At 48.5% G+C, this 16365-nt stretch overlaps 1 protein-coding gene across 5 annotated transcripts; it reads left to right on the top strand.

Moving 5' to 3' along the window:
- The first annotated feature begins 1062 nt into the window (after positions 1 to 1062).
- PIGV (phosphatidylinositol glycan anchor biosynthesis class V) lies at positions 1063 to 16171 on the top strand. Of its 5 annotated transcripts, XR_003569340.1 has the most exons (6): positions 1476 to 2095; positions 2867 to 2949; positions 10013 to 10117; positions 10885 to 12024; positions 13492 to 14451; positions 14714 to 16171. XR_003569340.1 is itself a non-coding variant. In XM_027864853.1 (5 exons), exons 3-5 carry the CDS (start codon positions 10040 to 10042, stop codon positions 13771 to 13773), a joined length of 1500 nt encoding a protein of 499 aa, XP_027720654.1. In that variant the 5' UTR covers positions 1063 to 1126; positions 2867 to 2949; positions 10013 to 10039; the 3' UTR covers positions 13774 to 16171. The 5 variants fall into 5 exon arrangements, 4 of the variants coding, with proteins under 4 accessions (XP_027720654.1, XP_027720655.1, XP_027720653.1 ...); XM_027864853.1 differs by lacking the exon at positions 1476 to 2095 and adding an exon at positions 1063 to 1126 and having other exon boundaries at positions 13492 to 16171; XM_027864854.1 differs by lacking the exon at positions 1476 to 2095 and adding an exon at positions 1240 to 1459 and having other exon boundaries at positions 13492 to 16171.
- Positions 16172 to 16365: the final 194 nt, after the last annotated feature.

The following is a 16365-nucleotide window of genomic DNA, read 5'->3' on the forward strand; positions in this document are numbered from 1 at the left end:
AGTTGGGAGGGCCTTAGAACACAGAAGGTCAGAGCTGAGGGGGCCCTTAGGACACAGGATGCCAGATCTGAGAAGGGGCCTTAGAACATAGAATGTTAGGTCTGGGTTTGGCCCTTAGGACACAGGATGTCAGATCGGGGAAGGGTACTTAGAGTGGAGAATATCAGAGCTCAGAGAGGGTTTAGAACAGAGACCGTCAGAGCTGGGAGGGCCCTTAGAATACAGAATATCAGAAAGGGAGCTAGGGTGGAACCTTAAAACACAGAATGTCTGAGCAGGGAGGGGCCTTGGAGTAGAGAATATCAGAGCTAGAAGGAGCCTTAGAACACAGCATGTCAGAGCTGGGAGGGCCTTTAGAACATGAAATAACAAGAACTGGGGGGTTTCAGAGCATGAAATGGCAAAGCAAGCAGAGGACTGAAAGATGATCTATTTAACCACCCCCTCATCTACACATTGGTAAACTGGGTTTCAGATGGCGCAGGAACCAGAGGCAGGGCTCAGCCCCATGGTTGTTGACTCCCGGTCCCTGTTTCTTCACTATATCCACAATATAGTCCTGCATTCAGCTTTTATTTTGTGGGAAGCTAGGTTGCACGGTGGCTGGAGCACCAGGCCTGTAATAAGGAAGTCCTGAGTTCAAATCCTGCCTCAGATACTTCCTAGTATAGGACCATGGGCAAATCACTTAACACTGTTTGCCTCGGTTTCCTCATCAGTAAAATGAGCTGGAGGAGGGAATGGCAAGCAACTTCAGTATCTCTACCAAGAAAACCCCAAATGGGGTCAAGAAGAGTAAGACATGACTGAAAAACGACTGAACATCAGTTTTTGTGGGGTGGGGGTGAGGAGCCTCCAGACTGGGCAGGGGCAGGAAGGTTCCCTGGGGCTCTGGGTGCGAGACCCGGGAAGGCTAGAACAGAGACTCAAGGACAGATGAGTTCCACGGGAAGCTCCCGCCCTCTCTCACCCAGCTCCCTCAGAGCCAACATGGCCGCCGGGCTGAGCGGGGGAGTAAGGGTGAGGAAAGGGGCGGGGCCCTGCCCTGAAGCCTGGGCACGAGGAAGGCGGGGCTGGCGTCGACAGAACTTAGAGCGCAGGCGCCATTTCAGGGGCCCGGATGGAGGTACTGTGGGTCCGAAAGGAAGCGGTGGGAGAAGGCCGGGAGTGGGCGGGGAGTTTATCTCGCGTGGGAGGTTGGGGGTTGGAGCCCTTGGCCGAGAGCCGCGCCCCCCCACCACGAACCGAGGGCCGCAGGAAGGGGGCTCTGGGCGTAGAGGGCCGAGGAGCCCCGCCTCCTCTCCCTTCACCCCCCCACCCCCGCGCCAAAGCTGATCGCCTCCTTCATACCCCGCCCCTCGAAGCAAGCGAGCGACAAAATTCCGGGACGCCCCCGCCCCCATTCTGGGGGAGAAAAGACTACTGGATTATAGAGCCAGAAGGAACTTTAGAATTAAGGGTGGGAGAGCAGGAAGGAACCTTAGAGAAGGGAATGGAACCTTAGAGCGAGGGAAGGGTGGTGGTGTGGAAGAACCGGAAGGACTCTTAAAGAGGGAATGGGAGGGCCGGAAGGAACTTAGGAGCTGGGAATGGAACCTTAGAGCAGCGGGTGGATGAACCGGAAGGACTCGGACAGGGAATGGGAGGGCCGGAAGGAACCTTAGAACGGGGTGGTGTGGAGTTGGAAAAGCCGGAAAGAACCTTAGAACATAGGATGGAAGAACCGGAAGGACTTTTAAACAAACTGGGAATGGAAGGGCCGGAGGGAACCTTAGAACAGGGGATTGGGGGAGCTAAAAGGCAGCCTAAGACGGAGGCGAGAAGAACCGGAAGGCCCCTTAAACAGGGAATTTGAGGGCTGGAAGGCACCTTAGAGCTGGAGCAGACATCCAGTCCTAGCATCCTAGCTGTGGAGCTGGGAGGGACCTCCAAGGCCGTGTGGTCCAGTCTCTTCATTTTATAGATGGGGAAATCTCCAAAGAGGTGACGAAGCTTACCCATGTGGAGACAGGATTCTGTATAGGTATCCCATTTTCCAGTCTCCAAATCCAAGGCTGTTTCCTCGATGCCCCCCTTGGGGAAAGGGGTAGCCAGGGTAAGCAGGGCCACTCTTGTGAAGAGAAACAAAGAACAACATTCTAAAAACTAGCTATCCCACCGTGGAACGCAGTAGTAGACTGTAAACTCCCTAGGGCCCGGGGAACATTTGTGGTTTTGTCTTTTCTCTGAGCCCTAGCTCAGTGCCTGGTACATAGTCTTAGATTACTTGATGCTTTTCTATTGAGTGAATGAAGATAGTGTGTTCTCTTTGTCTTGGGGTCTTGTACAGGGGTTGCCTGCTCAGTTTTGATTTTGGCTTGCTCCCCGATGAGGTCCCTTACATCTCTTGATATTCTAGTTTAGGGACTAATCTGGTCCGTGTTTTTTTGGAAGTAGGGATTTGAAAACATGAGGTTAGGAGTTCTTGAGTTCTTGCATCGAGATCCTACCCAGGTTTCAAAAGCTCTCCCTAACGATGTGATCTTGGCAAACTGCTTCTCTCCAGGCCTCAGTTTCTGTATCTGTCAAATACTGAGTTTGGACTGGATGTTCTCTGAGATGTCTGCCAGGCTTGAAAGTTGTGATTCAGCCCAGAGTTTGATAGGATTTGCAGAGTGGAAAGGAGGACTTAGAGCCTAATTTCTGTTTCAACGGCCCTACTTCCTATGTGACCTTATGTAAAAATCGTTTTTTGGGGGTGTCATCTTCCACATGTGTAAAATGAGGGGGTTGAACTAGATGATTTTGCCCCAAGTATGATGAGGTCATGTCAACGGAGTAATTTTTCTTTTCGTTTCTTTTCTTTTTTTTTTTTTGTCTCTATTAGGTGTAGACTCCAAGTACTATTCACCCACTGTGGCTGGATCTGGACATGGTAGAGGGAAAAGAAAGGGAAAGAGAAAGGCTGAGGTGGGTAAAATATCCCCCCCCACCCACCCCTAGGCCTCTGGGCGAAGGCAGGGAGCCAGGGAGGAAAAAACTCTAGACCTATTGTAGAGCACCAAAAAATAAGGAGGGACGTTCTCAGCTTGGTCTTTCTGCTGTCTCAATCCTTAGAGTCAGTTGTTAACAGTGTTCCTGGATTTCCAAACTGCTGCTGCTCTCCAGGGGTTTCAGACACACACATTTGAACTGAATTTGCCTGAACCCAACCAGTCCCTTATTCTCAGTCCCTCCCTTGCTTCCTTCCCTGCCTCATGGAGATGGAACAAGCTGCAGGCGCCCCCTTGTGCCAAGGAAGGAGCACTGGCTTCTTTCACTTGATTGAATTAAACTAGTACTTATTTACCATTTCTAACCCTGGTCCTACTTAAAGTGCTGAGGAGTAAGGGGAGGGCGGGGAGGTTTTCTTAACAAAGATACTTAATCTCTGTTTGCCTCGGAGACAGCTAGGTGGCTCAGTGGATAGAGCGCTGGGTATGTAATCAGGTAGACCTGAGTTCAAATGTGGTCTCAGCACTTACTATTTGTGTGACCCTGGGCAAGTCGTCTGTTTCCCTTAATCCACTGGCAGAAGAAATAGCAAACCATTCCAGTATCTTTGCTAAGAAAACCCCATACAAAGAGTCAGACAGAACTCGGCAACAGCAGCAGTTCGAGCTCTAGCCTCAGCTGCCCTCCTGCTGAGTATTAGCAATGTTTCTAGAGTACTACAGAGGTGTGCTTGTAAATGTTTAACAACTGGACTCTTGGGGAGGAAAAAATGTATGGATGCACTTGTACATTTAATCTACATTATTCACACTTTTGTTAAGTCTCAACAATCAATAAAACAATAAATCAAGTGTGGTCCTATTGTACTGAAAAGTTAGCAGTCAGGAGTTGAGTGGTTTAGGTTGGTTCCAGCACACACTGTCTAAGTCCCTTTGCAGTTCTCACAGTCTATGTATCTTTAAAAAATCGAACCACTAGATAGATAAGCACATAGTTAATATATCCTTGTGATTTCTCCGTGAGGGACAGCTTTTCTTCACCTTCAAAGTGCTGATCACCTTAGACTCTTACATTTCCTGTTCCAGTTATCAGGGCTTGACCCACAGTTCTCCAAGGATCCATTGGTACTGCTCATAGCTGGAGAAATTACCAGTGTGCATTGTAAAAGTGATTCTCTGCCTTGGGCCAGTTCAGTTTCTTTTGGTGGCCAGTAGATGGACAAAGTCTTTTTTTCTATTCCCAGGAATCTGCAAGAATTCCCCCCTCTGAATTTGTATTAGTAACTTTAGCCAGGACTGCTGAGTGGTGGTGTTCCTCCCCACCCAATTTAAATTTTACAAACAGTACAGCAGATGGCCAGGCTGTAGTTGTGTGATCACTGCTTCTGTGTTCCTCCAGCACCTGCCTGTTTCTGATTCCTTAGAATTCCTTAGAATGTTGGACCTAGTTTAGTTTACTTTGGAGAATTCGGAGTGAGAGGAAAGGTGTATGACGCCTAATGATAATAGTAATGATAATAACTTACATTGAAATAGCTTTTTATAATTACAAAGCACTTTGAAATTTTTTATCTCATCTGAGGGGGAGCTAGTGCTTGCATTGTGGTCTCCATTTTAAAAGAAGAGGAAAGTGGGGCTCAGAAAGATGAAATGCTTTGCTCAAAGACACATGGCTATTAAGTGGTGGAGATGGAACTCCCCCAACTTCAAGCCTATTCTTCTATCCCCTATACTATACTTTATTTCAGGTCCCAATTTTTCTACTTGCTAGCTTTGTGAACTTGAGCGTATCCCTTTTGCCTCTGGGTCTTCGTTTGCCATTCAGAACATTAGAGGGTTGGGCTGGATGAGAGCTTCTTTATCTGGGGTTGGTCCATGAACTTGAAAAAAAAAATAACTATTTCAGTGTAATTAGATTCTTTGACATTTGTTACTCAGTCATGCCATACTGTTTTGTGACCCCTTGGGCCATGTCCTGCCAATGCTATCCATAGGGTTTTCTTGGCAAAGATACTGGAGTGGTTTGCCATTTTCTTCTCCATCAGATTAAGGCTTGCAACTGGACCCAGATGGCTCCAGAGAAGAAAGGGAGGCTGGTGACTTTGCACAGCTCTCCCTCACTGTAATCCAATTCACTTGCATGTCATGGCATCACCTCACTGATGTCGTGGTCCTCTTCAAGAACAAAGGACAAACAATACTAAGGCAGGCAAGTTAAGTGACTTGCCCAGAGTCACTAAGGCAGGCATTAAGTGTCTGAGGTCAGATTTGAACTCCAGTCTCCCTGACTCCAGGCCCAGCACTGTATCCACTGCACCACCTCTCTACCCTACTCTTTGGTGTTACTACGTATCTTATTTTATGCATTAAAAGATACTCTGAGGAGGGGACCATGGACTTCTCCAAAGGTTAAGAACCCTTGGGCTAGATGATCTGTAAGGACCCTGCCAGCATTGATGTGAAAGCATCCCAGGAAAGGGAGATGCTGGAGTAGGAGGACAGTGCGCCTGGCTGAGGAGTTCCCTGGGGAGCTCGGGGGCTCTTGGAGGCGCTCTAGCTGTTTAGCATTTGGCATCCTTAACACAACAAGGATCGCAGTGTGTCGTTCTCCCTCCCTCTCCCCAGTCACAATCTAAAAACAGATGTAGAAACATATGTAGGCATGGAGACACATTCATAGCATATTGCCAAGCCATTTATTTTGTTCTTTTGCTGGGAAGGATTTGGGGAGTTTGGGAATTTGGGTGTTGTGAGAAGCAGGGATGGGCAGGGTGCCTGGGCTGGCAATGCTGATGAGCTTCCCCAAAGAGTCGTAACAGTGACACCTCCTTGGAGGTGTAGAGCGCTTGGTACTTTATAAAACGCTCTCTTCTACGTTCTCTTAACCGAAACTCATGAGAACAGAGGTAGGGCAGGCATTATTAGCCCCATGTTAAAGGTGGGGAAACTGAGGCACAGAGCCATTAAGTGACTTTCCCAAGGTGCCACAGCAATTAAGTGGTGGAACTGGGATTCACTCTTAGCTCATCTTTCTGCAAATTAGGTGGATAGAATGCTGGATTTAGTGTCAGGAAGATCTAAGTTCAGATTTTACCTCAGACACTTAGCTGTGTAACCTTGGGCAAGTCAACCCATCGGCCTCAGTTTTCTCTGTAAAATAGGGGTAATTATAGCTGCTTCCTCACAGGGTTGTTTTGAAGATCAAATGAGATTATATATAAAAAGCATTTTGCAAACCTTAAAGCACTAAATAAGTGGTAGTTACTATTATTATTATTGCAAATCTAGGCTCTTTGCTTTAAAAAATCACTTTTTACTACAAATTCAGTTTTTATAATAGTGTGTTATAATCTTAATAACCCTCAACAAACACAGATACATTTTGCAAAACAGTTTTTTGGTTCATTTTGCTTCTCTATAGAATAATAATGTAGAATAAAATATGGAATTAAACCCTAAATAAAACCATTAAATATGAGATGTTTACATTTGGATTAAAATAATAATCACATAAACTTTATGTAAGGCAGCAAACACTTATGTGCCAGGTATGCTAGGCCCTTGGAATACAGAGACAAAAATAAAACTAGTCTTGCCCTCAGGAGTTTACATTCTATTTTGTTAAAAAATACAAGTATTTATAAAATGTACAAAGTAAAGGAGGAGAGGCCTTGGTTCCTGGAGGAATGGAGGAGACGGGAGAGGGAATGTTGTGTGTGAGGAATAATAGCCAGCAGATCAGGTTGGCTGGCCTAGAGAGTCCCTGAAAGGTGGTGATGTACAAAATGTCAGGGAAGTTGGGCTTGAGACATATTTTGAAGAGGTTTCAATACCAAGCAGGAGACTGTATTAGCTTGGTCCTAGAAGCAGTAGAAAGCTGCTGGAGCTTCTGAGGCAGGGCAGTGACATGGTCACTCAATTCTCGGAATAGTTTGGCAGCTGTGGGGAAGATGGATTGGGGAGAAGTGGCGGAGAGAACAGTTGGGAGCGTCTGTGTCCCCTTTTTGATGATGGTAATTCACATTCATTTAGCACTGGTGGGAGGAAGATGTCCAGAGTGCAGGGGGGCAGGATCTGGAAATGATCACTAAGCTGCCCAAGTCCAGTGTCCTTGGTGACGACACCCTGATTTCCTCTGATCTTTTTCCTGTGCCTGTGCTTAAGAAAGTTTTCTTCCTTTTGACAAGTTATTGTATGGCCATAGTCTGTACGTTATAGTGAACCCGTTATCCTTGTTATGCATCATTTCATATTTCCATATTTTGGGGGGTTTTCAGAGTTGTCATTTTACTAATTACTATCCTTCAGTTTATTGAGTCCTTCATTCTCAAATTTGAACATGTTGGTGGTTTCTAGATTCTTGCTATATTACAAATAAATCTTATGATGAATATTTTAATGACAGTCAAGAATATAATTCCAGAAGCCCTCAAGGACCCAGGGTAGCCTGCATGCTCTGATGGAGCATCAAAGAAGGGCATTAGTGGAGAACCAGTGTCACAGGCAGTGTTGCATAGTGGATAGAGCCAGCCTTCAAGCCAAGAAGACATGGGTTCAGATCCTACCTGGGATACGTACTAGCTGTGGGACCCTGGGCAAGTCACTTAATTAGCCTCTCAGTATCCCAGGTAACTGTTGAAGACTGTAAGTGATAGAGGAAGGTACCAGCTTTCATTGGTAGAGTTTCCTCCCCCAGTTCCCTATGCTAATGAAATCACAATTCCAGCCCGTTTCCCTATCCCTGTCTCTTACTTCAGTTCAGAGTACAGAGGCCTTCCTCACTTGCCCGGGCCTGGTCTCCCAAAATTAGGTCTATTCCCACACATCAACACAGAATGAGAAAAGACCACAGGTAAGACCAAGCAGGGGGTAATCTAAGGACAGGAGCGCTGAGCTGCAGACCCAGGGTTGAGTTCTAGCTCCGTCACTTTTTGGACAGATCATTTAGGCTTGATGTTAGGGGGTTTTCCCTTACAACTTCCTTGGAGTTAAGGCTAGCACACAGTGGGAATGGGCTGTGTTGGGATTTAGTTTGTCCTCCCTCACTAGAGACTAGATGGCCTCTGGTCAGATATGTTGTAAAAGGACACTGAATGGTCACTAAAGTCCCTGCACCTCTGTGCTTCTGCCCCTTTCTTTTGCACTGGTCTCATTCTTTCTTGCATTATAATTGTGTGTTGTCTTTCTTTCTTTGGGAGAGAGAGTGATATTGTGGAAAAGCCAATGGATTTGGATCACTAAACTGCCCCTTAGTAGCTTTCTGACTGTGGACAGTCACTTCCCGCTTTGGGGAGTGAGGGATTGGAAGAGATGAACTCTGAAGTCCCTTCCAGCTGTAAAACCCTCTGGTCCTAGCAGAGCATGGTCTGAATTATAACTAGAGAGACACTGTGGCACAGTAGAGAGAGTGTTGGGCTTGGCGTCAAGAGTGACTTGAGGTTCAGATTCCAGTACACACATACACACGTGTATCCACACCCACACATGCATGCTCACTTTATGTGACCTGGGCGGTTGCTTAAACCTTTACCACCCTCAGTTTCCTTATCTGTAAAATGGGGATAATAATAATAACTCCCTCCCAGGGTGGTTGTGAAGATCAGATGAGCTCATGTATGTAAAGCCTCTTGCAAACCTTAAAGGGCTCTATGCACGTGAGATTCTGTCATCGTCCCTGACGATGCCAGCACTTCAAGCATTGGCCCTGGCATCTAGTAGTGACTTCATAAACCTTTGTTGAACTGAATTGAAAGTCCCTTCCATCTCTTAGAGTGTCTGGTGGGGTGGTTCCAGTCCATCTGGGGATAGTTAAAAGGTTGGTGGCAGTGCTTCAGGTCTGTAGCACATGAGTGCCAGAATCTCAAGATTCTCCAGGATGGCAGGGCCCTGACTTCCTGGGTGGGGTGGAAGAGTACTCTCCCTGTTGTGCCCAGCCTTGTGTCCAGGTGCCCTTTCCGTATAGCACTTGTGAGGCTTGGAATAAGCTTTCCCTTTGGTTAGGGGGTTGGTGGGTTGGATCATGACTGTCATCATCATCTCATTCTCATCTTTTTCAGTGGGCTTCTGGGGTAAGTTGTTCCCTCCTGTTATCATTTTGTATTTGATGTTGATGTTCCACATATTCTTGCACAGGTAGGTAAAAGTTGCTTTTCGTCATTGAATCGGAAAATTAGGATAGAAACCTGTTCTCTGTGGGCTGTTAGTAAAGCATCCTCTGTTCAGCTCCAATGACAGTCTAACGGGGGTAGCATGCCTCATCCTGCTCTCCTTGGCTAGGGCTTTATATTTTGAAAACTTTTTGTTTCATATAGTTTAGAGATTGAATATTTGGGATGGTTATAGCTATGAAAAATGTTTTGACAGTGCCTAATAAATGCTTATTGACTGACTGGGCAATTGTGGGTAGTAGTTCAGTCTGTGATGATGTTCTAGTCTCCATTTAGATCTTTGGGTATGTTCTCTAGCATCTTTTTAGGTCTGTATTTGTAGTTTAGGCATTTGTATTCTGGCCATCCACAGCAGCTCGACAGCTTCTGCTGTATCATTTTAGCTACCAGGTAGTGTCTTGATGATAGTGGTGATTTCTATAACTAATAATTCACATTTTTTTTAGCAGAAAACACTTTCCCCACAATCAGTATTGTACAGTGAAAAGAGAATTGTTTGTGGACTCCAAGGACCTGGGTTCAAACCCTGCCTTGGGTGCTTATATCTTGGGTGACTTATGGCAAGTGTGTCTAACCTCTGTGGGCCTCAGTTTCTTCATCTGTAAAATGAAGGGGTTTGGCTAGATGACCTCTGACATTCTTTCTAGCACCAATTCTGTGAACTTCTGTGACCCTAGGTAGTGAAAGTCTTGTCTCCATTTTACAGATGAGAAAATTGAGGCTTATACAAGTAAAATGACTTACTCAGAGTTATAACAGTACTCAGAAGAAGGCAGAGCCCAGCTTGTGTTACGCATTTCCCATTGTGGACTCTTGGGTAGCTCTGGTTCCCATGCGAATGTCTCACAGCTGTCGTGTTCTCGGTGGTTTCAGATGCCCTGAATGCCCTAGTCTGAGAGGATGCAGCTTGGGGAGCCGTCCCAGAGAGAGGTGTTGAGGTTTGCAGTGGTCTGCCGCTCCTTGACGTTGCTCCTCCAGGTCAGTGTCTGCTCCGGCCCTCCCTGAATGGGCTCCATGTGAGGGTTGTAGCTAACAAAGGCCTGTCCTGACCATGGCCATTTCTGGGCTGATAATGACTCATGTTCCCCTGTGAGAGACACAGGGCAAGTCTTATCATTCTCACTTTATAGATAAGGAAACAAATGGAATGACGCCCTCAAGGTCACATAGCCAGTGAAGAGCAAAGCCAGGATTGGATCCCTGGTCTCTGATGACCCCAATTCGGAGGCTCATCCCACTGCCCCATACACAGTGGGTAGGGTCATTTTCCAGGGGCTGCTGCTGGGAGCAGACAGAAGTCAAGTGAGGTTGCCTCGCCTAGGTCACAGAGCTAGTAAGTGACTCAGGTGGGTTTGGAACATCTCGGCAGCTCAGAGGCTCAGTGGTTAGAGTTCACTGGTTTAGCTGTGTGATTGAGCAAGTCACTTACCTCTCTTGCCTTGGTTTCCTCATCTGTAAAATGGGGATAATAAAAGCCCCTCCCTCCCAGGGTTTTGGGAGGCCACAATGAGATACTGTGTGTAAAGTGCCTGGGACAAATGCTAGCTTTATTATTATTCATTTTCATATGGGGTGGCTCTCTGGAAGAGAATGGGGAAAGGAGCACAGTGGGAAATGCAAATGATGTAAAAACAAACATATCACTACAGATTTATTAAGGAACGAAAAGCTGTGAATGCCTTGGGGGCTGGAGTTCCTAGCTGGAGGAGGCTCCTCACCTGAGCCCCCTTGGCCTCCCTCCACAGGCTCTGTTCAACACGCTCATCCCGGATCATGCTGCAGATGCCTTCTCACCGCCCTGCCTGGTGCCTGCCGGTCTCGGGGACCGGCTTGTGGAATGGCTTCTGGGGGGCTTGTCCCGCTGGGACGCGGAACACTTCCTCTTCATCGCGGAGCACGGCTACATCTACGAGCACAGCTTTGCCTTCTTCCCAGGCTTCCCCCTGGCCCTGCGCGCTGGAGCTGAGCTGCTGCTGTGGCCACTGCAGGGGCTGCTCACCCTCCACAGTCGTCTCTTGTTGACGGTCTCCCTGCTTAACGGTCTGTGCTCGGTGCTGGCGGCCTTGGCCCTCTACCAGCTGGGCTGCCTGGTGCTGCGCTGCCGCCGCCTGGCCTTCCTCTCTGCTCTGCTCTTCTGCCTCAGCCCCGCCAATGTCTTCCTGGCGTCAGGCTACTCCGAGAGCCTCTTTGCCCTCCTGGTCTTTCGTGCCATGAGCCAGCTGGAGAGGGGCCGCAGTGGTTGGAGCACGCTCTTCTTTGCCCTTGCCACTGGCGTGCGTTCCAATGGGATCATCAATGCTGGCTTCCTTTTGCATGCCCAGTGCCGAGACTTCCTGTCTTTTCCTTCCCCGGGGAGCCTTCGTGGGGCCCTGCAGAGGCTACCAAGGCTGGTGGCCTTTCTGCTGCTGGTGTCCCTTGGGGTTGGCCTTCCTTTTGCTCTGTTCCAGCTCTATGCCTACAGCCAGTTCTGCCAGCCTCACTTGCCCCGCCTCATCCCAGAGCCCTTTGTACAGCTAGCCAAGGACAAGGGCTACCGGGTCCCAGCGGGTGATCAGCCCAGCTGGTGCACCTGGCGCCTGCCCCTTATATACACCTATGTCCAGGATGTCTATTGGAATGTAGGCTTTTTAAGGTACTTTGAGCTCCGGCAGGTGCCCAACTTCCTCCTGGCGGGGCCAGTGGCGATGCTTGGGGCCTGGGCAGCCTGGACCTATGTGACTGCCAACCTCCAGCACTGCCTCACCCTTGGGCTTCTAAGGAGCAAGGGCAGGGGTGACAAGAAGCCAGGGAAGCCTCCCTCTGGATTCCACAGCCCACAGGTGTTTGTATACGTGGCTCACTCTACGGCCCTGCTGCTGTTCGGAGCCCTGTTTATGCACGTGCAGGTAAGGGGCTGGGCTGGGCTGGGCTGGGCTGGGGGCTGGGGGCTGGGGCTGTGCTGACCTTACATGTGGAGTCTGAGCATCTGGACTTGGTTCCCAGTTCTGCCACACTGGGCAAGTCACTCAAAATGAAGGGATGGCCTAGGTGATCTCTATGAGCCTTCTGACTCTCCAGCCAGTTGCCTCAGCTGTAGTATGTAACAGGCCTTATATGTGCCACTGTCAGCCAGGGAGCAAGGGTCCGGGTGTGTGTGTGTGTGTGTGTGTGTGTGCGCGCGCGCGTGCGTGTGTGTGTATGTGCATGTGTGCAAGTGCATGCATGTGCGTGTGTATTCACTTTGCGTACATGCTCTCATTTGAGCCTCACCACAGCCCTATAAGGTAGGTACTACAGGTATTATCACCCCTATTTTAGAGATGAGAAAATCGAGCCTCAGAGAAGTTCATAAGAACTTAGAGCTAGACCTCAGAAGCCATCCAGTGCAGCCCCCTTAGTTTACAGAGGAGAGAGCCAAGTCTCAGAGAGGTTATGACTTACCCATTTTTACCCAGTAAATGTCCGAAGTGATATTGAAACCAACTCTTTCCTGACTCCAAGGCCAGAGTCCTTTGCATTTCTTCTGAGGCCCTATCTTGGGTTCAAAAGTAGTGTAGGGAGGCCTTGGCCTTGCCTTCGACTTCACGGCAGTCTTGAGAAAGTCCTACTGCCCTCCAGTTGACCCCTCCTCAGCCTTAGTCTGAGCAAGGCTCACAATGGCTATTTGTAAAGGTCTTTGAGATCAGCAGCCCAAGAGGCTGGGGAAGTACAGAGTAGCATTTTGTGTTTGCTGGTGGATTAGTTAGGAGAGTGAATGCCAGAGAAGAGATATCCAGGGAAGCCGGCCAATTGGAGACTTGATTCCTCACCCCCAAGAGGGAGAAGGATGAACTGCAGGCATTTTTCCTACCCACTTCCCCTACTCCCTCTCCCTTCACCCTCCTCCTTTGTCCTCCCTTTCCATCTCCTCCTCCTCTATCCTCCCCACCTCCTCCCCTTCTCTCTCCTTCCTCCTCTTCTCCTCCCTCCTTCTTTCTTTCCTCCATCTCCTTCCCTCCTCCTTCTCCCCTCCCTTGTCCCCCTTTCCTCTCCCTCCCCCTTTTCCTCTCCCCCCCCCCAACTTGGATGTTCTGGACCTCAGGTGGAATTGGGCCCCGTGGGATTTTTCATATTGATTGACCCGTTATTGTGGTGATTAGGCTGTAGCTGTGTTTATTTCCAACACTGAGGGTGCCTGACTGATGTCACACATCTTTATAAAGCAGTCCCCAAGCTCCATAGTTTCCCTTCCAGGGTAATAAATCTGCAGTATATGACATGGGGCAGCAGCAGCCCCAAGAGGCAGTGAGGCATGTTGGGCGGAAGCAGGGCCGGTTGGAGATGGTTACAGCTTATATAAATGTGTGGGTCCCCCTCCTTCCTGTGGTTTCCAGGTTCTCACCAGGTTCTTGGGCTCCTCTACTCCCATTGTGTACTGGTTTCCAGCTCATCTGCTTCAGGACTGGGAGCCCCTGTTGTGGACTCAAGAGACTGTGCCTGGGAAGGCCCCTGTCGTGTGCTCCCTGTTGGGACAAGGGGCCCCAAAGAATCCAATTTGGAGACTTCTGTGCAAATGGAGATCTTGCTCTGGAATCACACGGGCCATTCTGGGCTATTTCCTCTCTTACTGGCTCCTGGGACTGCTCCTGCACTGTAATTTCCTGCCTTGGACATGACCCAGAGCCCCAAAGGACAGCTAGGCTAGGCTGCAGACTTTCCCAAAGGGCCTGAAACTAGCACATTGAGTCCTGGGCCTACTTGAAATAGAATTCCTCATCCACTATGCTTTCAAACAAATTGGTTGCGATTTCCAAGGAAGTGTTGGCCTTTGGAGATTCCAAGTGGCAGAGGCACTTAGACCAAGGTTTTCTTCCAGGTCTGACGTGAACCTGGGTCTGTCTGCTCAACTCAGCCTTAGAAAGCTTATTAAACCTCCCACCTGCCCACTTTAAGCTACTTAATAGAATCTCGGAATCGAAAAGGAAGCCAGCCCTACCTGTGCCCAAGTCGCCTCCTCCACACTGTCTGTTCTCCACTTAAAGACCTTTAGTGACTTGATTACCAGCACCCCTTCCTAGCCATTCGAGCCCCTCTGTCCTTTCCTATCTGGGACTAACTGAATAAACCCTTCACCTATCTTTGTAGCATCTGTCTTCTCCTGGCCACCTCTGTTGTAGGATGGGAGGGCAGTGTGACCTCACTGGGAGGATGGAAACCAGTGGAGGTTTTCCCAAGTGGAGGTCCACCTGACTGAGAAACCCTAGGGACTCATCCATGGTGTAGCAGGGAGCAGCATCGTCTGGTCAACGTCACCTCCTCCGATAACCTTGACGTACTGAAACTGGAAATCCAGTGTAAGAAAGTCTCCCCGTGACTTTTTATTCTCCCTCCCTCCTTAAGACAGCGAGCAGTTGGAGTCTTCATTCTTCCATTAGTAACGAGTAGGCTGGTTTGTCACCACCCCGCTGCTTAATTTTGGCCAAATCACTTCCCCTTGCCAAGACTCATTTTCCTTTTTTGTAAAATAAGGGATTTGAACTCAATACTATCTAAAGCCCCTTCCAACTCTAAATCTGATTATCTTATGACTGAGAGATCCTCTCGTTACTCTGGCAGGATCTGGAAACTATGTGGAAATTTAGTAGGAGTTCAGGAGAGTCTGTCTGAGGAGGAAGAGGAATGGGCAGAAGTGGACACACAACGTATAGACATATTTTTGAGGAAAAATTTCCAGAAATATGTGGATTCTTACATGAGGCGGTGAGGAGGTACATGCCATGGGGCCATAGCAGCCCTTGACACCACAGTCTAGAGAAGCTGGACTAGGGGGAAAATTGGCTGTCCCGGCAGCTGAAGCAAAGTGAAGGCCAGGAGGAAATGGAGAGCATCCCCTGAAAGCTGGGGAGGAAGGTCAGAGGGACCTCACTAAAAAGAGACTTCAGGGAAATGGTTACAGAGCTGGCGGAAACGGGCAAGAAGCCAGATGTTGAGCTGCCACAGGTGACTCCCCCATCACCCCCTCTGCTGGTCCTCCCCTCCTAGGTGTCCCATGGTAGCTTGTACTGTCCAAAACAGCTCATCATCGTCCCTTGGAATCCCACCCTTTTCTGAACACTTCTGTGTCTGCTAAGGGTATCATCACCTGCCCAGTCACACAGGATGCCAGCCATGGAGCCATCATCCCTTTCCCCCACGTCGTGCCATCCAGTCATTTGCCAGGTTTTATCTGTGCTGCTTTCACGACATCTCGTGTTGCTCCCCTTCTCCCCGTGTGCATTGCCTCTGCGCTTGTTCAAGTCAGGTCCTTACCCCCTCTCCTGTAGCCTCCACAGTGGGGTCTCTGCCCCCCAGGATTCCCTCTCTACCCTGCCTTTCACAGAGCTTTTAGATGTACACTCCTCTGCACAAAGAGCTCCCGTGACCATTGTATTGAGCAACAAACAGAGGCTCCTCCGGCATGCAGAGGATGCTACAGTCTGGCTCCAGCCCTTTCTCTGGACTGATTTCACATCGCTCTCCATGACACTCTCGACTTTCTAGGTAGACTGGCCTACTGGCCCTGCCCACTCGCATGGGCCTTGGTATAGACTGTCTTCCATACTTAAATGCCATCATCCCTCCTCACCTGCTTCTTGGCATCACTAGCTGTATTCCAGGCCCCCTCAAGCATCACTCCCTATTCAGTGCCTTCTCCCCAAGGTTAGGATTCCCCTTCCACCAAAGAAGACGATGTCATACTTACTTTGGATACATGTTGTGTTGACTTCTTACTCCCCCCTCCCCCAATGGACTCCAAAAGTTCCCTGAGGGTAGGGATTTTTTTTTTCATTTTGTCTTTGTATCCCTACCATCTAGCACAATAGTAAGTGCTTGTTGAAGCTTGCTCCCAGAAAACGCGTGCACATGTACCACCTTCATAAAGGTAGGGGAATAGAGGTGTGGAAGACTGCATGTAAATATCCAACTCAGTCCAAGTATTGGTAAACTGCTTTTTTTCCCCTCATTTTTTTATTCTTTGGTATGAGGAACTGTTTGCTGGGTAGGGGAGGACATCAATAAAAGTTTTGAAATACATATAAATCGGTGGACATTTTAATTCATTGGTTCTCTGTTTTTGGTTTTTTGCTTTTTTTTTTTGGTGAGGCGAGCAAGGTTAAGTGACTTGCCCAGGGTCACACTGCTAGTAAGTGGCAACTGGCTGAGGTTGGATTTGAACTCAGGTCTTCCTGACTCCAAGGCTGGAGCTCTACCCACTGTGCCACCTAGCT

The sequence above is a fragment of the Vombatus ursinus genome, unplaced genomic scaffold (genome assembly GCF_900497805.2).
Source record: "Vombatus ursinus unplaced genomic scaffold, bare-nosed wombat genome assembly UNPS02014777.1, whole genome shotgun sequence".
Lineage (NCBI taxonomy): Eukaryota > Metazoa > Chordata > Mammalia > Diprotodontia > Vombatidae > Vombatus > Vombatus ursinus.